Here is a 25,948-nt window from a genome sequence, read left to right on the forward strand (position 1 = left end):
ATACCCATCCATCTGGTACTCTTCTTCCGCTCCCTATCCCTAGTAGGCCATGGACACACTTGTCCATGGATTTTATTACTGACCTACCGGTTTCTGCAGGCAAAACGGTGGTTTTGGTCGTAGTAGATAGGTTCAGTAAAATGGTTCACTTCATCGCATTACCTGCACTTCCTAATTGCAAGACACTTGCTTAGGTGTTCATAAATGAGATGGTAAGCTTCACTGGGTTACCTCCGATGTGGTGTCTGATCGGGGGACCCAGTTTGTTTCCAAGTTCTGGAAGGCATTCTGTTCTCGACTGGGGGTGCAGCTGTCCTTATCCTCTGCCTTCCACCCTCAGTCGAATGGTCAGACCGAGCGTGTCAATCAAAACTTGGAGACATACCTCAGGTGTTTCATCTCCAAAAATCAGGAGGATTGGGCATCCTACTTACCGCTGGCAGAATTTGCCATCAATAATCATAGTCAAGAATCCAATGGCAGGTCACCGTTCTTCGGTGCATACGGTTATCATCCACAGTTTGGTACCTTCAGTGGGGAAGGAGCTTCAGGAGTTTCTGTGGAGGAACGGTTTGCTTCATCGCTCTCCTCAGTATGGCAGGGTGTTCTGTGTAATTTAAAGATCATGGGAGACAGGTATAAACGTATGGCTGACAGAAAAAGCTTGCCAGGTCCGGACCTGAATGTTAATGACTTAGTGTGGTTGTCTACCAGGAATATAAGATTGAAAGTTCCTTCTTGGAAGCTGGGACCTAGGTTTATTGGTCCCTATAAAACAACTGCAGTCATTAACCCAGCAGCATTTTGTCTTGAACTTCCTCAGGCCCTTAAGGTCCACAATGTGTTCCACAGGTCCTTACTCAAGAAGTATGCGGAACCTCTTGAGCCCTCACCTCTACCACCGCCCAAAGTAATGGTTGATGGTAATCTGGAGTTCCAGATTTCGAGGATTGCAGATTCTCATCTCCAACATCATTCTCTACAATACTTGGTGCACTGGAAAGGCTATGGTCCAGAGGAGAGGATGTGGGTTTCAGCATCAGAGGTGAACGCTCCCAGATTGGTTTACTCTTTCCACACCTCTTTTCCTGAGAAACCAGGTCGTGAGTGTCCGGAGGCCACTCGTAGAGGAGGGGTACAGTCACGGTTGTGTCAGAGGTGACAGACAGTCGCCCTGCAGTCGGTTGCAGGAAATCTCTACGTTTGGCATTGCAGACAGCCTCTTAGATAAGAGGTTGTTTTTAGGACCGAGCGGCTGCCTCTCTCTTGCTAATTAGCTCTCTGGCCTGGGTGTATATATACCTGGTGTGTCTGAGAGGGAGTCCATTTGGAGTTCATCTAAAGCTAAGCCATTTCCCCTGTTTTGTCCACCCTTGCTGTCTAGAGAGTTTAGTGGAGGTTGACCAGTGCTCATCTCCTTCCATCCCTAGCCGTAGCCATACGCCAGGGAGAGTAGGGCGAGGAACGCATGCAGCAATTGCTGAGGAGGCAATATAGGGACTTAGAGGAGACAGGATGACACTAGAACAGACTAGGAGGTCTCCACTTCCCCCTTTCCCTTTTCCCTCTGTGTTGCATTAAGTCTTTCCCACACCTGGCGTGACAAAAACACAGTATAAAGCACACAACTGGTAACACTGATGAAAATGCCATGGATTCTCATGGACAGTAGAGTATCTTACAGATGAACTCGCGTTTAACTTCATGAATAAAAGCATGTGTATATTAGAAATGGGGACATATTCATGGATGTGCTTATTGTCTTATTATACAAAATAAAATGGAGGATAAAGAATTATGTTGTGCAAAAAAAAAAAAAAGACCTTTAAGACAACAATGAATGGAAAGCATGTATTTAACTCAAATGACTTATGGAACAAAGCGAATTATACAGGATCTGTCAGGAGAACAATGTATGCTGTGCTGCAGAACCTGCTTCAGCCCTTATCTGCCTGAAGGGTGAATGTAAAAAGCAAATTGTCAGACATGCTTCCATTTAATCAAATAAAAAGTTTGAGACTAGGGAGAACAATACATACAAATGACGCTGCATTTAGTGTTTCATTAAATATAGTGTTTAAAAATAAATGAACTGAAGGCTAAGTTTCCACCTCGACTTGCACAGTGTAATCAGTCATTACTACCAGCTTGTCATTAGTTTTATTATAGTTGAAAGAACTCAGTTTTATGCATTGTTTTCAGGCGATGTTTTCACGGCAAAATTCCCACTGTTTTTGCAGACAAGTCTCATTTGTTAAAGAATTAGAGGTAAACCGTTCTGAAAGGTGATGATGTAAAGACTCATGTGCTATAAAAAGGTAAGTTTTGGCTGTTAATATTTAGAGTGACATGTAGAGAATACATGTCGATTATATCTATCTTTTATTAGCATGTTTCAGTCAGATTTTGGACAAGTGGCATAGATTTTCAATGATACATGAAAATTATCTATAGTGACTAACTGGACCTGGAAAGAGACTGTTTTTATGTTACATCATATTACATTTAGTACCATAACACAAACATATATTGTATGTTAAACCTAAATAGAAATATGATGTGTTAGATTGATAAGACTAATAATAACATGATAAGCATGACAGATTGAACAACAGAAGCGTTATGGGGTAGACTCAGAAGAAGGGGTCACCGCGTGGCTAATGCACGGCAGCATTGACTGCCTTGACAACTGCTGTTAACAAGGCGTAATCAATTTACACACAATTCCCTATATTTTATTTGACAGTCGCTTTGACAGGAAGGAAGCGGCCGTGAGCTGAAAACTTTTTCTGACCCTACTCACAAAGGGCATCTCCACCCAAATGTTTCTCAACTAGAAACTTCCTACCTATATAACTACTACACATTCAAAGACACCATCATCCTCCAAAATTACTTCTGCCATAGTTTTAGTGGAGCGTTGTAGGAGTACAAAGATGATGGCAATGTGGGCCTTTAGTTGTCTCCAGCTGTCATGGGAACCCAAAGCCACCCAGCGACTGTATCCCAGAAAAGCTGATGGTTGATACCCTGCCCCAAGACAGAATCACTTAGAAGCTACTGTATTGTTGTAATTGCACTGACCCGAAGATTAAAGTCATCTAAGCAGTTATACTGCACAAGGAACTGCGTAAAAAATGCATAAAATTAGTTCTTGACCTACTGTTAAGTTGTTTATTTTGCCTCCTATAGGTCGAAGTAGGGCTCGGTTCACATTTATCTTGTGCTCTACGCTGAGCACTTATATCGGGGTTTCCATGTAAATCTCTGAAATACGTGATTCACACGGAACCCCCGGCAGCAGATTACCTTATAATAAAGCAGATGGAGACACTTTGGACACTCTCTGGCCTATGATCTGGCGGTCTCTGTCCGTTTAAGGGTGAATAAAAGAGCGGTCAACCACAGGTTTCTGCACTTCTGAAAAGAAGAACACCACTAAACAGAGGCCAGAGTAACTCTGCTGCCTCATTATAGTGAACAGATCCCTCAGTGGTTTCATCTAAATCACTTCTTTCAGAGATTTGGATAGAAAGTGCTCAATGTAGAGTAAAGGATACATTTGATCCATAAGATTTTAAACAAAATGTTCCCAACAAAAATGTCAACTCAATTCGGAAAAAAGCAAATCCCCACTCAGGTCCGTCATCTGTCAATGGAAATCTGCACTCCCAAATTCAAATGTCCCCATCCCTTTTGAGCCCCACAGTGTGCCTAAATCACATTTACCGTCCACGTTTGGCATTTCTGTAGAGATGAGAGCCCGCTTAATTTACAGTGTGTGTGTCTCCAGACGCACGAGCTGGGCATAATGTATGGGCACTATAATGGCAGATTTGCTTTTTTCACTTAGCAACATCCATGTACTACACAGGGCCCTGTAAGTTTGAATTTATTTTTCCCTTAAAAAGACCTTCATCCACCCTCACAAGCCAATAAATGGCTGATAACCAAGTAGGCATAAATAGATCTAATAAAAGCCGCCTCAATGTAAAGTGCTCAGTGCGGTTTTGCTGCCTACCTGGATATCAACCATAAATTAGCTTGTGAGGGTGGATCAAGATACACTTTAACAATTGGAACAAAGATTTACAAAAGTATTATGCACTTTATTTGGTTTACATTGACAGTTTGTTTATTAAAATCAAGGTTGCATATTTGATTTGAAATATACCTCTGCTGTATTGCACCTTGGCCTATATAGTACTGTGATATTGTCCATAGCCTTTAGCTACAATATTTTTGAACTGAATGTGGTTTGTTGATATAGACTCACTGCTATTTTATGTTTGTTTTTAAGAAATGGTTTGAATAAAATTAATAATTTTAAGATAATTTTAGCATATAGCTCTTCGTTAACCCTTGGATCACCTGTATCTTGGGTTGTGTTGTTATATTTAGTCTGAAGTGGTATGCATCGATTTTGTTTTTTTGATATGTGCTCATTGCGATATATCAGACACTGGCTGTATGATTTTAGCCAGGTATCACTGCGATGATTCAGAGAAAGAAGCCAGGGAGCATTGTTTTCGACTAATCATTCGTGCGGTTTGGTTCCCTGCTACTTCTTCTCGCCCGCTACCAATGATTGACAGGTATCTCACTATACATGCATGCAGGGAAAGACCCCTCACTCAAGGGCAGTGGGCAGGGAGAAATTGCAAGGTAACGGCCCTGTCAATTAACCGACATTGCAGCTTGGTCCCAGGCTGAATTTTACAGCATGTTTTTCTCTAAAACATAGTCAAACATACCTGGCTGAAATCATGAAGCCAGTGTCTGATACCTGCTGCCCATGGTTAAGATGGCAAGTATCCGCTGTCAGGTTCCCTTTAATGACTTGCAATAAAAATAAATGCTCAGCCGATCTAAGCATGTAAGCCTATGATGGACTCCGCTTATAGTTGTTTTATAACATGAAAGAAGGCTGGCCATGAAATATATGTGATGACTTAAAGGGGTTGTCCACTACTAGGACAACCCCATCCTGATCTAAATAAAGAAGTTTATATTCGACACTGTGGATCACCAGCTCCTCCTCACGATGCTCCGCTCTATCAGGCTCAAGGACACTGTTCTATCTTGGTTCTCCTCCTACCTATCTGACCGCTCCTTCACTGTATCTTTTTGCTCGCTCCTCTTCCTCCCCTTTTCCCCTTACTGTCGGGGTTCCTCAAGGATCGGTACTAGGCCCCCTCCTCTTTTCCTTATACACAACCCCTATTGGACAAACAATTAGAATATTTCGTTTTCAGTACCATCTTTATGCTGATGACACCCAATTATACAGTTAGTCTCCGTACCTCACCCCTGAATTATTACAAAACGCTAGTGATGGGCAAGCACTAAAATGCTTGGGTGCTCGATACTCGCGTTGAGCAAATTGTAATGCTTGGGTGCTCGACCCAAGCAATGAGCCCAATGTAAGTCTATGGGAAACTTGAGCATTTTTCAGGCGGCTCCACCCGGCGGTCTGCAGAAGGCCTAAAAATTGCCCAAATCGATGGGAACAGTGCTCAAATGACTTGTGAACGCATGGGGAAGACCCCTGGAAGCATTTCTGACTACCAGGTAACTGCTGTCAACAACGTTGTCAGAGGTATTACGCCACTTTTACGGACTCTCAAAACATACAAAAACGAAACCAAAATGGATTCTTCTGGGAAATATGTTGAGGAACATCCTTTCCAGGGTAATGACTTGTATATAAGGCAAAATAAATAACCAAAAACAAAAATACTCCACCACACCTTGGGTTATGTTCACACGTAGCGTTTTTGATGCGGTTTTGTACTTTTACATTGCTTTCAACCGTGACAAATGCATTCACCGGGAAATGTCATTTTAACATTTTACAACCTTATCTGGCCATGTGTTGTTTGACAAATCATCAGACACATGCGGTTTCATTTATGAAGGAGGGACTTTGAAAGTCACAAAGCCTATTTTTATAGGGTCATCAGACGGCCTTTACTATTCTTAAAGGGCCAGCTGTCGGCCCTCACTATTCTTAGAGAGCCATCAGCCGGCTATGCTTTGCGTTTCCCATTACTAAAGAGTGGGTCTCCTATACTGTTATTGCGTATGCAGTGAGTGGCAGGGTTGCCTAAAATTTGGACGCACCCCAATACCCCTTTGAAAATTTGGACGCACCCCAATACCCCTTTGAAAATTTGGACGCACCCCAATACCCCTTTGAAAATTTGGACGCACCCCAATACCCCATTGAAGAGACTTAGAGGAGGGCCTCCTGAAAAGAATGTTCCCATTATTAAGAAGTGGGTCTCCCATTGTGCTTGCCTATGTAGTGAATGCAAGGGTTGCCAAAAATTGTGAGGCACTCCAATGCCCCTTGGAAGAGATGTGGAGGTCAGAGGGCCTCCTGAAAACAATGTTCCCATTATTAGGAAGTGGGTCTCCCATAGTGTTGGCCTATGCAGTGAGTGCAAGGGCTGCCAAAAATTGTGAGGCACTCCAATGCACCTTGGAAAAGACGTGGAGGAGGGCCTCATAAAAAATGTTCCCATTATAAAGGAGCAGGTCTCCTATACTTGTAATGTCCATGCACTAAGTGTATGGGCTGACAAACATTTACCCCTAGGGGTATACATGAACATACTGTATAATTTTTTTAACGTGCACCATAAACACCCTTTAAAAAAAATCTATGTGGGTGCTGCATCACAGACCACGGTCACCCTGGTGATATAGTGGTGGAGGATGAGGAGAAGGAGGAGGACAAGAGCAAATAGCCAAAATCAAGAAGCGTATACCCATGTGTGGGTATGAAAAGGTGCATGGGAATACACCTCCCAAAAAAAGACACTGGATTTGAGTTTATGTTATGCTGCTATCATTCGGTGGTGTTGAGAAGTCTGGCCCAGTCCAGCCCTTGTTGATTTTTATAAGAGTCAGCCTGTCAGCATTTTCAGTTGACAGGCGGATGCGCTTATCAGTTAATTCCACCAGCGGCGCTAAAAAACCCGCTCTGATAAAACGCTAGCGGCAGGGCAGGCCAGGACCTCCAAGGCAGAGAGAGCCAGTTCATTCCACGTATCCAGCTTGGATACCCAATAATTATAAGGCACAGAGGAATCACGGAGGATGCTGGTATGGTCGGCAAGGTACTCCCTCAGCATCTTCCCAAACTTTGCACTCCTTGTGAGAGTAACCCGCGCCTCAGGGCCTGTGTGATGGGAGAAGCTGAGAATACTCTCCCAGAACTTACTTTGACAGTGTTCCCCTGCGTCTGCTGGATTTGAGTTGTGTCTATCTCGGCTGTACTACTTGGTTGTCCAATGAACTGTGACCTCTGCCGCCAGCGTTTTCAGATGGGAATTTTTTTAATAGTTCCGCAACAAGGCCCTTCTGTAGACCTGTCCACCTCAGGAATAGAGATATAAAGTTTTCCTTGTAGCGTGGGTGTAGAAGTGTCACCAACCAGTAATGACTGTCATCCAAAACTTTGAGAATGCGAGGGTCACGGGAAAGGGTAACAAACTCAGCCATGCTAGCCAGACTGCTAACAGGCAAGACTTCCGTGTCCTCACCAAGACGACTACTGACCATGCTCTCCTCCTCCCTGTCCTCAGGCCATCCTCGCTGAACAGACGGTATGACAGTTGTGCAGGTAGTACCGTCTATAGCGCATGAAACTAGCTCCTGTTCTTCCTCCTCATTGTCATCCAATCCACGTTGGGAATGTTATGAGGCTGGGCTGTGTGTAATCATGTATAGTTCCTTGCTCCATCTCATCGTGCTCCGCCTGCAATGCTTGCTCTTTGATTGTGAGCAGAGAGCGTTTCAGAAGACAGAGAAGCAGGATGGCGACGCTAATTATGGAGTTATCGCTGCTCATCATCTTGGTGGAGTCCTCTAAGTTTTGGAGGAGGGTACATATGTCTGACATCCATGTCCACTCCTGAGGTCTTATGTGTGGAGTCTGAACTGAATACCGATGGCCTTGCTGATGCTGATAGTCAACAACTGCCCTCTTCTGCTCACAAATCTTTCCCAACATCTGCAGTGTCAAGTTTCATTACGTGGGGAAATCACACAACAGTCGGTGAGCCGGAAGCTGCAAACGCTGCGGAAGCATGGCAAGGGCAGCGGAAGCTGTAGCTGACTTTCTAAAATGGGCACACAGGCGGTGTACTTTGACAAGCAGACGCGGCAGCTTCGGGTAGGTTTTGAGAAACCGCTGAACCACGAGGTTAAGCACATGGGCCAGGCATCGTACATGTGTGAGCTCGCCTCGCCTCAGAGACGCCACCAGGTTCCGGCCATTGTCACACACGACCATGCCTGGCTGTAAGTTCAGTGGTGTTAGCCACAGATTTGCCTGCTCTTTCAGAGCTGTACACAACTCTTCAGCATTGTGCTGTATGTCACCTAAGCATATTAGCTTCAGCACAGCCTGTTACTTTTTGGCTGAGGTAGTGCTGCAGTGCTTCCAGCTTGTGACTGATGTGGTCATTTCGGAGATTGAGGCTGAAGAGGAGGAGGTGCAGGAGCTGTAGACTGTGGGGGCAACCCTGAATGACCTAGGGCCCGCAATCCTCAGCGTCGGGAGGATGTGTTCCGTCCCAAGGTCCGACTGGGTACCAGTTTCCCAGTGTGCTGTCAGCGAGATGTACCGTCCCAGCCCACAAGCACTTGTCCACGTGTCCGTGGTTAGGTGGACTTTTCCTGTAACTGCATTGTTGAGGGCACAGCTAATGTTGTGGGACACACGCTTGTGTAATGCGGGGACGGCACACCGGGAGAAATAGTAGCGGCTGGGGACCAAGTACCGAGGGACGGCCGCCGCCATCAGGTTGCGGAAAGCTTACGTCTCCACGAGCCTAAAAGGCAACATTTCGAGCGCAAGCATTCGCAATATCTGTGAATTTAGTAGTGTGGCCTGTGGGGCGTTGGCTGCGTATTTGCGCTTGCGTTCCAAGGACTGGGGTATGGACAACTGAACGCTGCGCTGGGACAAGGACGTGCTTGATGATGGTGCTAGTTGAGAGTGTGCAACAGGTGCAGGGCAAGAGGCATCTTCGCATGCACTATGGACAGGGGATTGGCTTGCACGCAAAACAGCGGAAGAAGCAGTGGTGTCACCCGCAGACACTGTTCCTGGACCCTGGGGTTCGGCCCACAAAGTCGGGTGCTTTGCTGCCATGTGCTAGCTCATGCTAGTGGTGGTCAGGCTGGTTGTTTTGCTACCCCTGCTGATGCAAATGGCCTTTTTGGGGTTATCAGCAGAGTCTTTAAAAAACAACCAGACTCGGGAAGACCTAACAGTTGTACTGGCAATTTCCGTCGTGTTGGTGTTGCGGGGAACGGTTGCCCGCCTTCTGTCTGCGACCACCACACTGCTTCTTCCTGCCTGTTGGCGTGCTCTGCCTCCCTCCCCCTGTGTGCTGCTGTCCTCGCTCTGCATGTCCTCCTGACAAGTTGGGTCAGTTACTATATCATCCACCACCTCGTCTTCCACTTCCGCACCCTGGTCCTCCTCCTTACTTTCTGGCAATTGTGTCTCATCATCGTCCACCTCTTGTGACACTTTCCCACCATCGCCTTCGCGTGACCGTGGCTGCTCAAATGATTGGGCATCGCTACATGCGATCTCCTCTTGCCCTGCTTCAAGTGGACAGGGCGAGAGGCCCGAATCCATAAATGGAAAAGTGAACAGCTCTTCGGAGTGTCCAAGTGTGGGATCAGTAGTCTCTGGGCACTCGGCATGGGTGGGAGGAAGGAGGATCACGGTGAGGAATATGCGGTCCAGACTCACGGCTACTGAGACTTGACCGTGTGGAAGACAGGGTGGTGGTGGCTAAGTGATTGGAAGCATTATCTGCTATCCAACCAATAACCTTTTCACACTGCTCTGTGTTGAAAAGTGGTGTTCTGTGGTCCCCTATTAATTGGGACAGGAAGGTCAAGCGAGAAGATGTGGGTGTTTGTTGTGGTACAGTTTCAGCTTGCCCACGGCCTCGGCCTCTGCATGCACCATCACGTCCAGTTCCCCATCCCTTGCCACGTGCCTTGCCCATTTTAAATGGAGGACAGTATCTTCCACGCTCACTACAAAATGGCTGAATTTGGAGCGAACTTATATGTGATCCGTGTGACGGACAAACGACAGTTTTAAATAGCTGGCCTGTAGGTAACTATTTTGAACAGCAAACTGGTGTCAATAACTTCACTGACACACAAACAAAATTTTAATGGAGGCCAGAAATGGCAGAATTTTCAGCGCAATTATATGTGATCCGTGTGACGGACAAACCACAGTTTTAAATAGCTGGATTTTTAGCGCTGTAATATGGAAAGGACCTGGCTGTATTCTGCAGTGCCAACAAGCAAATGGCACAGAAAAACGGTGTACTCTGGATTGCTTTTTAAGCAAATAATCAGTATTAAGATAAAAAAAATTATTCCTGGCCCCTGATACCTGGGGATATTTATAGAAATATCTGTAAAAGCACCAGCAGCAGACAGAACTGGAATGGACCCTCTTGCTATGTGCACTGCAGTCTGCTATATACCCTGCCTGCCTGCCTAGCACTGATATCTGTGCAGCTGGATTAGTCCTCAGAAGGACTGTTAGTTGAGATGGATATGTGTCTCTAATATAGCCTGGTATACCTACACTAACTAGAAACAAGCAAATCTCTCCCTAGCTCAGCAGCAGCTCTCCCTACACTGCCTGATTCCAGAGTGACTGTAACAAGCATAGCGGAACCAGGTCTGATATAGACCTGATGATGCTGTGCAGCCAGCCAATCACTGTAATGCCACAACCAACATGGCTGCGGCATTACAGTGTGTGGCAGACAATCCCTGCATGTTCATTGGTACTCTAAAGAGCGCCAAACATCCAGGGAGGGGACCCGAACTCCCGCCGAGCAACCCTGGAAATACTCGGCGAGCGCTGAGCATCTCAAGCGGTCAGATGCTCGGGCGAGCATCGAGCAGTAGCGAGCATGCTCGCTCATCACTACAAAACACCAGTGATCGTCTTTCCGCCATCTCTAATATTATGTCCTACCTCTATCTGAAACTGAACCCGTCAAAAACTGAACTTCTTGTGTTTCCTCCCTCCACTAACCTACCTATGCCCAATATTGCCATCTCCGTGTGTGGCTCCACCATTACTCCCCAGTAACAAGCCCGATGTCTCGGGGTCATACTTGATTCAGATCTTTCCTTCTCTCCCCCACTTATGTCATCTCCACCTCAAAAACATTTCTAGAATTCGACCTTTTCTTACTGTAGCTCTGATTCATTCTCATCTGGTCTACTGCAACTCTCTACTAATCGGTCTCCCTCTTACTAAACACTCCCCTCTCCAATCTGTCCTGAATGTGGCAGCCAGGATTATATTCCTTGCCAACCGCTACACTGATGCCTCCACCCTGTGCCAGTCGTTGCACTGGTTACCCATCCGCTATAGAGTTCAATATAAAGTCATCACCCTTACCCACAAAGCGCTCCACGCTTCAGCACCGCCCTACATCTCCTCCCTCATCTCAGCCTACCACCCTACCCATGCCCTCCATTCAGCTAATGACCTAAGATTAACATCCTCAATAATCCGAACCTCCCACTCCCGTCTCCAAAACTTCTCACGTGCTGAACCAATTCTTTGGAACGCACTACCCAGGACTCTTTGTTTAGTCCCCAATACCCACAGTTTTAAGCGTGCCCTAAAAACGCATTTCTTTAGACTGGCCTATTGCCTAACTATCCCTTTTTTTTTCCCCATACAACACTTCCTTCCAAATCAGGACCCTCGTATCATATGTTCACACACTTCCATGTACTTAATAGACTTCTGTGTCTGTACTTGTTCACACACTGGTTCATTTAGCATTATTTGATTACCCTATTACATTGATGCTTGACCGTAGAACACAAGCAATTGCTACAATCCACCTTTCGTGTCACCCCCATTTCCTCATAGATTGTAAGCTTGCGAGCAGGGCCCTCTCTCCTCCAGGTATCTGTTGATTTATGTGATTATTGTTATTCTGTAACGTCTTTTATTGTCTGTGCAAGTCCCCTCTAAAATGTAAAGTGCTGCGGAATACGTTGGCGCTATACAAAAAAAAATTATTATTTCTACTCCTCTCTCATGCCGGCGCTGATCCAGCAGTGTCGGCATTCGAGTTCCCGGGGCTCTCATGCGGTTATGAAACGCTAGCCTGGCGCCCAGTCAGTGCTGGCATCACTGTCCTTGCCTTTGGACAAATCGAACATCAACAGGAAGTGAGAGCAGCCGCAGTCCTGGCTTCCTCTTGATGTTCGATTTGCCTTGAGGCAGGGACAGTGACACCAGCAGTGACTTGGCGCCAGGCTCACGTGTCCTAATAACTGCACGAGAGCTCCGGGAACGCAAGTGCCAACACCGCTGGAACGGTGCTGGCATTGGAGGGGAACATAAGCTTTTTTATTTTATCGGGCCAAGAGTGGGGTATGAGAAGGGGTTGTCCAAGTAGTGTACAACTTCTTTAAGTTAACAGTATATTAGTATACAATAAAAGAAATTGTACCAATACAGTATATTTTTGTTCCAAATACTCTACTTACAACAATATCTTCAGGGAATGTGTCCTTACTGGTAGATCCATCATCGAACTCTACCTCGTAGAAGGTCTGAGAGGTTATTTCTGCAACCTTGCAGCTGTAATATCTTGTATTTCTGTGTTTCGCAATTACAGTCTGTCCAATATTTAGATTCTTCTTGGTTGTTTTGTTTCTCTGAAGCAAACAAACAAATACAAGAATTATGAGTCAGTGTTGACATGAACATATAGTAATGTCTCAGTATAAAAGAAAGTATAAAGGAATGTTCTGTGCATGCAGATATGTTTTCATACAGTAACAACAAACATAAGTGCGAATAAAAAAAGGGTATAACCATGACGGGTCAAAGGAGGTTAACTCTTACATCTATTTCTTTAATCTAAACACCAAACTTCTTAACAGAAAGGAGTGTTCACATGACCTTGTTAAACCTGCCATTAGCAAAGAAGTCAATCAGTGGAATCTGAGGGGTGGCATGTATAAAAGTGTAGGCCAGCAATATTGTAACCTGGGATTACACTTTTAGGCTATATCTTATAAGACTATGCAAGACCTGTGAACCAATAACCAAAAAAATTTTTATTTACAAAAACAATCAATCATTCAATTTTTTTAGAACCAAATTCCCAGATATGCCAGACATCCACCAATACAGGGTAATTACTAGTGTTGAGCGAGTATGTTCTGTCCGAGTATGCTCGGGCCGAGTTCCGAGTATTTACAGCTGCTCGGTGATATGGTTGAATCGCTCCCGTGTGCATGATTTGCAACTGTTTGACAGCTTTATTACATGTGAGGATTGTGTAAGAAATAGACATTCCTCCCATGTAGTAAAACTGTCAAACAGTCGCAAATCATGCACACGGGAGCGATTCAACCATATCACCGAGCAGCTGTAAATACTCGGAGCTCGGCCCGAGCATACTCGGACAGAACATACTCGCTCAACACTAGTAATTACAGCCTCCGCTTATTAGTGAAATCTTTCAGCACCAAAGCTATTAATGTTTTTCTGTTATGGACTACGACCACTACATTGTAGAGGAATTGGAAGCAATTATAAAGGACACATATCAGCTATAAACTGGTACTGGTCCTAATGAGGAGTCGTCATTTACATGTGTACTGTAACCAGCATTTATACGCAGTGCCACATACTATATACACCTTGTGGGACATTTTAGGTGAGGATGTGATTCATTCAAGCTGCAGAGAAAAATAATCATTTCATGTATAGCACAAAGGCTATATGAAAGATGTGTGGAAGATGACATACTGACAGGAGCACTTTTTAATTTACTCTAAGACCAGAGAAAAAACTCCTGTCAGGGAAAAATAAAGTATGTATAGAAGTTTAAAATGTCACTTTTGATCAGTAAGATGGTAGTTATTCAGTGTTGCTCAACAGACCTGAGACAAGAACGTGACGTGCCGTTTTAATGAAAATTATAGTAGGTGTGTCTGAAAGAACATCCAAGTCCTAATCATAACAAAACCTACATCATAATTACTAGTACAGTATATACAATTCCTTACCACTTTGCCACTCTGAATAAACACTATTCAATGTTATTAATTTAGCAAAATGAAAATAGGTGAAAAACAGACATGTACAATATACAAACCATATAGCTGCGGAACTACAGCAGGCAATTCTCCATTACGGGTTTAACTGTACACTAGAAAGAAATTTTTGCCGGCATTTGCCTGTGTAGAGCGGGCTCGGCTGCTCTAAAGTCCATAACACTCTCCATGATGGATAGATCTGTCATGGGGTGTTAAGGGGTTAAATAGAAGTTTATAGGTGACGGTTGGCTGATGATTGCATTAGTCACAGCAATCCAGTTCTAAAGCTTTTTTTTTTTTTCTTGTAAACCCTTAAGGGCTGAGCAATTTTTTGTTCTTTGAACTTTCATTTTTGCCTCCCCTTCATCTAAGAGCTGTGACTGTTTTATTATTCCTACTAACAAAGCCATATGAGGGATTGTTTTTTCTGCGGGACTAGTTGTACTTTTGAATGACACAATCCTTTTTATCATATGGTTTAGTGGGAAATGGTAAAAAATTTCAAGTGAAGTGAAATTGCGGAAATTGTTTTTAATTCCACAACTGTTTCTTGGGTTTTGTTTTTTTTTTTGCCATTTATTCTGCAGTAAACATGACCTAGAAATATGATTGTCCAGGTCAGTACGATTGCACTGATCCTAAACTTACATATTTTTTTATGCATGTGGTGAAAAAAATTCAGAAGTCTGTAAAAAAAAAAAAAAAAAAAAAAAAAAAAAATTAGCTTGAGAGGTCAGTTTCCAAAACCCTTAACATTTTTGATTTTTCGGTCGATGGAGCTGTGTGAGGGCTTGTTTTTTTTGCGTGGTGACCTGATGTTTTTGATAGATACTATTTTGGGGTAGATACGACTTTTTGATTGCACCTTAATGCAGATTTTGGTGGTGTTACGGCAAACATAAAACCCACAATTTTGGTATTTAAATTTTTTATCTCATTACCATTTTTTGCAGATCGGGTTAATTAATTTTATATTTTCAGAAATCAGACTTTTCTGATGCCAACATTTTTTTTTACATTTCTTTATAAACCGGGGAAAAGGGAGGCAATTTGAATTTTTACACTATTTTAAAAACTTTTTTCTTTAATTTTTCCTTTATTTGCTAGTCCCTTTAGGAAACTTGAACCTGCAATCATTTGATTGCTTCTACTACATAAAGCGATACCACAGTATTGCTGTACAGGTGCATCTCACTAAATCAGAATATCATCAAAAAGTTTATTTTATTTCAGTTCTTCAAAACAAAAAGTGAAACTCATATATAATATAGAGTCATTACAAACAGTGATCTATTTCAAGTGTATATTTCTGTTAATGTTGATGATTATGGCTTACAGCCAATGAAAACACGAAAGTCATTATCTCAGTAAATTAGAATACTTTATAACAACAGCTTGAAAAATGTTTTTAAAATCCAAACTGTTGGCCTACTGAAATGGATGTTCGGGAAATGCTCTCAATACTTGGTCGGGGCTCCTTTTGCATCAGTTACTGCATCAATGCGGCGTGGCATGGAGGCGATCAGCCTGTGGCACTGCTGAGGTGTTATGGAAGCCCAGGTTGCTTTGATAGCAGCCTTCAGCTCGTCGGCATTGTTGGGTCTGGTGTCCCTCAACTTCCTCTTGACAATACCCCATAGATTCTCTATGGGGTTAAGGTCAAGCGAGTTTGCTGGCCAATCAGTTGTTTTTAAACCAGGTATTGGTACTTTTGGCAGTGTGGGCAGGAGACAAGTCCTGCTGGAGAATGAAATTTCCATCTCCAAAAAGCTTGTCAGCAGAGGGAAGCATTAAGTACTATAAAAATTTCCATCTCCAAAAAGCTTGTCAGCAGAGGGAAGCATTAAGTACTATAAAATTTCCTGGTAGACGGCTGCGCTGACTTTGGTCTTGATAAAACACAGTGGACCTACACCAGCAGATGACATGGCTCCCCAAACCATCACTGATTGTGGCCTCTCCAACTCTTCCTCCAGACTCTGGGACCTTGATTTCCAAATGAAATGCAAAATTTACTTTCATCTGAAAACACCTGGGACCACTGAGCAACAGTCCAGGTCTTTTTCTCCTTGGCCCAGGTAAGACTCTTTTGGCGTTGTCTATTGGTCATCACAACCCTGGACCAGACATCAGTCACAGGACAATAAAACTTTCACACTCCTCATCTATGAACTGCTAAAATATTTACAGCCAGAACTGTTCATCTCTCTCCCATAGTAATAGCTCTGCTTTGCGTCACCTGTCTCATCTATTGCATTATTTCTGTGTCCTATTGTGTATAAATATGTAACTCTCCAAATTTTGTGTTATACTATGTCCGATGAAGAGGCCTGAGTAGTCTCGAAAGCTTGCAACTTGTTACCATCTTTTCAGTTAGCCATTAAAAGGTATCAACCACTGAGGACTCTCAAATCTAAATATTTTTATAAACTTGCTGGATTTTTCTTTTCTTTTTTGTTTTGTCTTGCGATTGATTGACCCTTCAACACCCATAGACTATGTTTTCACCCCTTAACACTTCATGACGACTATCTACTGGCTAACACGGTACAAAAATATATATTTTCCCAGCAAGTTTATATTAATTTATTTTTAGTCTTATCTTGTTCAAGACTGGGCCATTTTATTTTTTTTTGTACATGAGATTTTGAAGAACTTTAAAGATTATATACAGTTTTTTAATTTTCATAACATCAAAAGGACCACTTAAATACATTTTAAATTCTGCTCTCCTTTGATTTTCACGCAATGGACACATTTAATTTTTTTTTTTTATTTCACACATCGTGGACCATATAAGGTCACAAAAGACCTTTGGGAGGTATTTTAACGTTTAAATACATTTTTAGCCTGTTTTCCCCTGCAACTGGGTCAGGAATATAATCCCTAGTTTCAAGGCCAATTCAGTCTCCTGCTTGAATAGCAGAGCTGATCCTGGTCCAACATCCAACATGGCAGATGGTATCCATCAAGGCTTTCACTGACTGTATATATTTTACTTAATGTTAACATCTTGTGCCACACATTTTGGGATATGTTAGGTTTAGAAACGAGTAATGGAAGGACACATTTTTTTTTTAAATTTTAATAGTGGATATACCGGATTGTTAAGAAATATGATTGCTGGCCAGGAATATAATGTCCTCTCAAAATCTGCCATCAAGCTTGTCTGAATTAACAACAAATCTGACCTTCAAAAAGCTATAATAAGATGAAAGCCTATAGGTGTTACACAAATAATTATCATATTGATTAAACTAAACAAATATGCTTAAAAACTACTATTTAATAAAACTGAGAGCTAAGAAAGCAATGGAATTCCCCAGAGATTATTGCTCCTTGGAATTCACTCACTTGAAGGCTAACTTCAGGGTACAATCTCCTACTGCAATATTATCAGCTGAACATTTTAAAGTAGTCAAAGCAAAGATTATTTGATATAGCTCATGTTGTAAGAAGTGCCTCCAGCTCGCCTCCACATGAGACTTGGTAACTAACAGAAGTGACAGATTTAGAAACACATGAAGAGCACTCCTCATTCTGCAGCGCTGTGACCATGCTCTGGAAGATTTCAAATCAATATAATGAGAAACATTCAGAAAATAAGTTCTCACCATGTTCTGATTGATCATGTGCCTGAAGCATGTGATGTACACTACAAAGGGCCAGTCATCAGGCTCCATGACTACCCCCGCAGCATGAGCGCAGGTCACATGGAAGGATGTGGGACAGCGCCCATATGAACACTGGATACAAGCTCCATGAGAGTTCTTAACTCGTTGTCTGCAGAAAACACATTTCTGTTGAAGACAAGAAAAAAAGGTTTAATGTGAATACAGCATAACACAATATTGCAGACACTATATACACACATTAATAAGTGTCATTTATATTCATTCTCCACAACGAGCTGTTTATTAGACTTAGTTCAGATACAACATTCCAGAAACCGCTTATTTAGCAGCTCAGTCTGTAACTTCCTGGCTCCATAAAAAAATATTGTACAACTAATGTAACTATTGTTTTCAAGTATTCCAGTATCTTTTCCATCAGGAGGGTCGAAGGCATATAAAGAGGACCTGGTAAAATGTAGAGTTTTTTTTACGGTTCCAGAGATATGGACCTTTTTATTACGGCTAATTCGTATGGTCTTTACAAGGGGGCATGGCTCACAGGATCCTTTGGGGCTTGTCTTTAGGTTGCCTTACATTATTACCCTGAGAGCAATGCTCCCTTTGTAAATACTATGAAAATTAGCACTGAATAAACAGACCCACATCTCTGGAATCATATGGCGGAACTGAATAAAACAAAAAACTGAACACTCAGGAGAGCAGGGAGAATAAAATAAGACCAACAACTGGCCACTTTCACCTGTTGACAGGTCCTCTATAAGCGCTTATCTATTTGAAACGATTATTTTGTAGGAAACAATCGAACCAGGTAAAAGCGGATTACGGTTGTCCCACTTTTTGGATTCCCAGAGGTTAGCTATAATCTGTAGGGGAACCTGACAGCAAGTGTTATGTTCTCCTGCAAAACTAACTCAGGAGAAATGAAGCATTACAATGTGCCCATTAAAATCAGTTGGCTATCCATGGATTCATTGGGATGCTAGTATATTGTCTGAATGGCAGACCACTCTATTTAAATCACTGCATTACCTTTATAACCATATAAATCTGCTCCTGTTTCTCAGGTACCAATACAATGTAGGCGAATGCACCCAACTGAGTGGATCTGCAGTCTCTGGCTGCGGCCACTATACAGATGACAGATGTGCAGTTCAGCTCCGCATCTGACCATTTCTAGTCACCGCCAGCCCCAAGAACAGCTGGTCGTAGGGGGACGTGGGGAAGGGGTGTCACACCCCCACGGATCTGATATTGATGGCCTATTCTGTGGAGGGGCTATAAGTGTAAAGTACAGGAGAAACCCATTAAAGATATGTATTTAGAGACATGTACTGTGTGAACTCACATTTTGAACCTATGATCTGTAGTTTATTAGCTCCGTTCACTTGCAGTCTCCATGGAGAGGAGAGGTAAGTAGATAGTGAGCTAATAGACATGTAGGCAGAAGGATCAGGACAGGACTACAGTTCCAATGCAACATGGAAGAAGACAATGATTTCAGCTTAGAAGGAAAGAGATGGCCTGCAGCACAAATCATTTAACTCTGAAGAAAAAAATCTCCACAAAGGTACTGCATATGGACATTATATACATTTCTAATACCATTATAATAACAAGAAGGCATGCTTTCATTTTATCTGAATTGATTCACCAAAGGTAAAAAAACAAGTTAGGTCAAGTGAAAGGAAAGGCTTGAAATTAGTAAAGTAATCTAGTCAGGACATACAGTGGTGTGAAAAAGTGATTGCCCCCGTCCTGATTTCTTATTCTTTTGCATGTTTGTCACACTTAAATGTTTCAGATGACAAGAACAAATTTAAATTTTAGATAAAGATAACACAAAATGCAGTTTTTAAATGAAGGCTTTATTATTAAGTGAAAAAGAAATACAAACCTACAGGGCCGTGTTGTGTCTTATATTTAAATTTATTTAGTGATCTGAAACACTTAAGTGTGACAAGCATGCAAAAGAATAAGAAATCAAGAAGGGGGCAAATACTTTTTCACACCACTGTATATTTTGAGAATGAACCATGGTCCAAAGTTCAAGCCAATAATAGGAGTCAAAGATCAACTCTATTTCTAAATGGGGTACATTCTGCCTCCTGGTAAAACACAAGCTCGATTTTCTTTTTATTTTATTCTGTAGTAATTTGGGACTGAACATTCTTTTTATTCAGTACATAAGAAATATCTTTATTAGATTTAACGGCATAACAGCAATAAAAATGCTGATTTGTATTGGAAGTGTTCTGAAGAATCAACAAAAAAAATGATCTGTTGGCGGCAGCATTTTTTTTTCTACAACAGTAATAAATGACAGTGCTGCCATGTTTGCAATATTTAGCTGCCGGTTTGATTAGCTTTCAATATTTTCCTTATGAACATTTACAGAAACTTCTGCATTTCATTCAAAAAGTCACTGTGTACAGAGCCAATAGCAATTACATGGTAAAACTCTTCCGAGAAACAGAAGGATTCCACTAAACTATGCTGAGTATCAGAAATACCATCTGGTTTATAATCTAGGATTTGGGACATGGGATGGATTTGCACATGCTAAACATTTAAAACCGACAAGTTGTAAAATAAGGTATGGCTGGCTCTGAAGCATCTGATGACCCAGATGGAAAAAAGTAAGACTTTCCAATATGTCTGCACTTTAGCTTTAACCTGCTACAATGGGACACGTTATCTGTTACATTTCTTCTATACTATGTTAAGAATTGCATGCACAAAACATGCTTTAAAGGCAACACCCATCAGGAATATGAATACTAGTAAAGTATCTGGGGTGTTTGGAACGCAGACACCTGGCACTTTGGAAGTCTTCCTCATTGTGTTTTCTCTAAGCCTATGTATTAGGGAGCATTATTGCCAGACACTGGACACGGAATCCTTACTTCCTTCACACCCCCATCAGAAATGCCAAATTTCCAGAACCTTCATGAGAGAAGAGTATATTAATTTAACTAGCTTATACAGAGCCATTAATTCCCCAGCGCTTTACTAACATTATCATCACTGTCGCCATTGGGACTCTCAATCTAAATTCCCTATCAATATTTGGAGTGTGGTTTAAAACAGGATTACCCGGAGGAAACCCACGCAAACACGGGGAAAACAAAATCCTTGCACATGTTGACCTTGGTGGGACTTGAACCTAGGACTCCAGCGCTGCAAAGTAACAGTGCTAACAAGTGAGCCACCGTACTGTATAAAGCTGCATCTCTAACAATGTGAGAAAAAGCGCATGGCTGTCTTATTGTTCTACATCGGGGGTGGGGAGCCTCAGGCCCTCGATGACCTTTTATATGGCCCCCGTGCAGATTCCCAGGGACCACTGCTTGGGCCGGCAGCTATATTTTGACGGCCGTCAGCTCTTAAATTTCTTCTTGCTCCGTGAGCACACGCACGTGGTCCACTACTGAACGCTGAGGCGCGTGCAATGAAATATTACGTTCTGACACCAGTACCAGCATAAGGAAGTACTTTGAGGGCGGAGATAGCGCACAATTTGTGCGGCCCCCAAAGGATGGTATAACTATCCAAATGTGCCTTGGCAGAAATAAGGTTCCCCACTCCTGTTCTATAGGAACCTGTTTAATATGGTATCCTTATGATCAATGCATTTGCACATGAGAACCTGTGTTACCAGAAGAGTTTTGTCATCAGAGTGACCTTAAAGGTAGGTTCACATTTTGCTTATTTGGAGTGGATTTTTCTGCAGGGTATCAACCACAAAATATGTGCTAGTTACATGCAGAATTTGCTTTGAATTTTGTTGCAAATTTGCCAAAGTCTTCCAAAGTCTCAAAGTATGAAGCCCGTACTGGTTTCTGCACAAAGACTTTTAAAATCCATAACTTGTGTTAATTTCTGTTCTGAAATTTTTAGCAATGTGAAAATATGATTTGTTAAAATCTCATCTACTTAGCACCACTGTAGTGCACTATGGTTTATTTTTTATGTTAACTGAATAAAAAAATATATTTAAATTTTTTTATATTAATATCTACATTTAAAAATCGTGCAAATGTTCATGCTGGCTACCAATCATTACTTTAGGCTCATATTTCCTGTATTTTTCAGGAGCTATGTGGACATAAGCAGCAATAGACTGGTAGTGACCTACAGACTCATATGGGAGATTTTTTTAAGGCATAGATCAATGTAAAGAGGAGTGGAACAAGGTGAACTGTGACCATCATCTACTGTAAATGCTGGATCCTGTGTTATCCTGAAAGTAGAACAACTGCTGAAAAGTCATCCCTACAGAACAAAATGTATAGGCATAGTATTACGGTAGTTTATCTACCAAAAAAGACAATTACCCATTAAAAATTAACTTTTAATTTAAACACACTAAAATAATGTACTCAATAGTACAGTTGGGACAAACTAACATATAAGAAAGGAGACATAGAGGGATATAAAGGTGAAAAAGGAATAGAAATAGTGTCAGCTAGGCCGTAAATAATACGCTATAAGGGATAATAGACTAATCCCTTTCTGGCAGTGGAGTATATCAGCCCCCAATATTCAAATAGTGCCCCCACTGTACCACGGCTATCCTTCACCTAGTCCCCAAGGAACCTTAATAATGCAATTCAATGAGTACACATATGAATTTTGCAAACAGCGTCCTCAGTAGCATATTCAGCAAATATCCAATAATGACATCAATGGCATATAGAAAGCTAAATGTCCACAGTAATACTAACACCCCAATAAGTCAAAAAAATTGAGGCGTATGGAAATGTAGTCCACCAGCATGCAGAGTCTGTAAGACTCAAAAAAAAAAAAAAGTCCAATTAAATCTTGAAATAAATATAAAGTTCAGAGTTTTTTCAAAAAGCCATATCAGATGACCAGTGTAAAGCAAAATAATAGTCCAGTAATCACCAAAACAGTTACAGGAAATATAGATATTAGAGGTGCTGATGGATACAAAAATGACAGTGTCCCAAATAAAGAAAATCCAATGAGAAAAAAAAAAAAAAACGCTGCTAGTCAGAAATAACATGTATACATGTAACAAAAATCAATGGACTTATCTTGTTGCATCCAAGAAATGTTCAGGCTGGTATAAAGGCAAGTTCCACTTGTTGATCCAAAAATATTCAGTTTGTAGAGATCAAATTCAACGATGCGATCACCAGAGGAAAGCATTTTTTTTTTTTCTCATTGGATTTTCTCAATGTGGACTATAACGGGTTGTGGGATGTCCGCATGGAAAAAGGATAGCATGTATGATCAAAACAGGCATGTAGGTCAGGCTTTGGGCAGTTCATATTGGCAAAGTTGTGATCTCATCTAAGAAAGTCACAATCTTAGTTAATAAACACAAAAAACGGAAAGGTAAAGGATAACCAAGGTAAGCGTACTGCATATTTCTTTTCTAGTTATGTTGAAAGACATTTCCAAATCCAGGAAAAACAGTGGATCTTCACTTTAATATTACTGATTTCCACAGCTTCGGCTGTATTTGTACCATGTACTGTCTGCCTGATCACTAGAGACAAACGTTTCATTCAAGTTCATACATTTTTTAAGTTCATGGTATGTCGTCCCATCTTAGACATAGATATCTCTATAAAGGAGCACAAAGCTCCCTGTTAACAGGTATCTAGGATAATGGGTGGTGTAAAGGTGCCACATGTTGTGTTTAAAGCCATATCCAACTCAGCAGCATTTTGAAATATTAATAAGAGACTGTAAAATAACAGGAAATACTCCAGGCTAGTATCTTTTGTGCTAGGTGAGAGAAAATGACATAGAACCACTTATCACTAACAACTTTGGTCTAATAACTTCCAAGTCTGCATGTCATGACCTGGCACAAAAGCTTTTGATGCTTTTGTCACTTACCAAATGCAATGATGATGAATGCGTAGTAAATTACAAACTGTACAGATAACATTTTAGTGGCCAAATCAGGATAGAAGTACACAAATAATCCCATTGTATAGTCAGAAAGTTTCCTATTTCCCAGTTCTCAAGTACAGAATTTCACATCGCGAGGAAAAAAGGATGCACAAGAATTATACCTGTCATGTAAATATTTTTACGCTTTCCACTGGGTCTCAACAATATTCTTTGATATTTAAATGAGAAAGACAGTTTCCTAATTTGCTGTGCATACTTAATAGTTTGCTAGGCCAGATTCATAGAGAAGTGTGAATAAGTTTTTTAGTCTCAAGGGGAAATGGAAACTGCCAGTGTCAGAAATAATGCAAGAAAACAAAACATGTTATCTAAAATTATACAGAAGTAGCTGGGTTGCAAACTATACATCATAATGACAAAGGGGGCTTCTCGTAACACTTGAAAAGCCATCTCTGGTCAAGTTCCAACACAGACTGATCTCACTTTTTACCCTACAAACACAGTACTCAGCATAAATGAGTACACCCCCTTTGAAAAGTAAGATTTTAATAAAAATCTCCCTGAACAATTTCCAAAATGTTGACATGACAGTAGTTTCATATAACATTTTTTAACCCATTACATGAAATTAAGGTTAATAATACAACTTTCATTAATAAATCTTCAGTTCTCCTCAAATTAGTTGATGCAAAAGTGAGTACACCCCACATCAAACACTACTACATCTAGTGTTTTGTATGACCTCCATGATTTTTAAGGACAGCAGCAAGTCTTCTAGACATGGCATAAACAAGTTGGTGACATATTGCAATATCTATCTTTATTTCATTCTTCAAGAAGGATCTCTTTTAGTGCCTAGGAACTCGATGGACAGTGATGCTCAACTTGTCTCTTCAGAATTCCCTATATGTGTTCGATTGGGTTCAGATCAGGAGACCTACTGTACTTCGCCACCGAATCAGATAATGCACTTGTATACTGTAATTCGGATGACACGTATACACAATTTCTTTAGCTCCTCCATAGAGTGCAGGATTCTTACTACACTTAAATTTTATGGGATAGGACTATCAGAGCACCTGAATATTCCAGGAGTGGCGTACTTTCCTAGGCTATATTCACATAGCGTTTGACCCTACGTAGTAGACTACGTCTTGCTGTAGGCCTCAACTAAGTGTTTATGACCAAAAATGACATATGACAGAACACACTGTGACTCAATCTGAATCATTATACTAAGCGCATACGCCCGAATTCTGTTTTGTGGCAGTCCGGAAGCAAACCTAGAAGGAACCACTGAATGTAGAGGCTCAATCGTGATGTGACCAATGCCATACAATTTTTCCTTTAAAGATCCAGCCAGTGACCATAGCGGTAGAGGAGACTATCCCAGTTCTGCCCTGGTCGCCATTTCCAAGCACTGCTTGTGGTAACTGACATGTCTCTCCCTCATGTGTAAGTAGAGAGAGACCTGTCAATCATCAGCAGAAGAGCTTGGTAAAGCCTGACTAGTCTGGTCTCTTGCTATGGTCCACAGCAGGAACTTTAAATTATATTTTCTCTGAAATGCTGAAACATTTCATTGAAATTTACACCTGGCTGAAATTGTACAGCCATGATTTGATTAATGTTGTATGTGGTTTGGGCAGAATGAATAAGGTGAAATGTTCCCTTTAAATATGGTTAAATGGAACCTGTGAATATGTTTATGTCCATTCAACATGAAGACAACAGAATTAGACTGTGTGAACACAGTTTATGTAGTGCATATTTAGCACATATGTTGGGAAAAGCTCCCAAACATAAAACTTAAAGAGTTATTCCTGCGCCTCTCACTGGCTCACCGGCTGAACAGTGGCAGTGACGTAATGTCTACAGGTACCTGCCAGGATGAGTGCACAATCAGCAAATATTGTGCACCCGTATTATTTTAACGAATAAAATAGTTGCACGACACTTACCGAGGGTGTACCATTCCTGGCAGAAATCTGAAGATGCTGCTCTGCATTAATAGGTTGGAGTCAAACAACCGTATAACGCGGCTGAGTGCTATGTGATAAAACATCAGATAGCATTCGGACCACTATTATTCTATGGGGCAGCTCAGATTAGACATTATTTTCTTATACCGATTCGGCATGAGAGAAAAATCGCAGTGAGACACGATTCACTCGCACCCATACAAGTCTATGGGTGAGAGTGAAACATCGGACTGCACTCAGACGTCAGGCCAGTGCAGCCCGCTATCCGCCGAGTCAGGACATGGAAGAGATGGAGAAATT

The 25,948-nt window shown here is 41.7% G+C and overlaps 1 protein-coding gene across 1 annotated transcript in view; it reads right to left on the reverse strand.

Annotated features, from left to right (window-relative positions):
• The window catches only part of KDM4C (lysine demethylase 4C), a 453,452-nt gene that overhangs the window by 38,842 nt on the left and 388,662 nt on the right, over positions 1 to 25,948 (reverse strand). Inside the window, exons 18-19 of the mRNA XM_073668849.1 lie at positions 17,757 to 17,942; positions 12,580 to 12,750 (exon numbers count right to left, since the gene is read on the reverse strand). Of these exons, the coding sequence (XP_073524950.1) occupies positions 12,580 to 12,750; positions 17,757 to 17,942 (357 nt within the window). The remainder of the gene's footprint in view (positions 1 to 12,579; positions 12,751 to 17,756; positions 17,943 to 25,948) is intronic.

Source organism: Phyllobates terribilis, unplaced genomic scaffold (assembly GCF_046119375.1).
Source record: "Phyllobates terribilis strain yellow unplaced genomic scaffold, ASM4611937v1 Scaffold_1__5_contigs__length_1240528914, whole genome shotgun sequence".
Taxonomy (NCBI): domain Eukaryota; kingdom Metazoa; phylum Chordata; class Amphibia; order Anura; family Dendrobatidae; genus Phyllobates; species Phyllobates terribilis.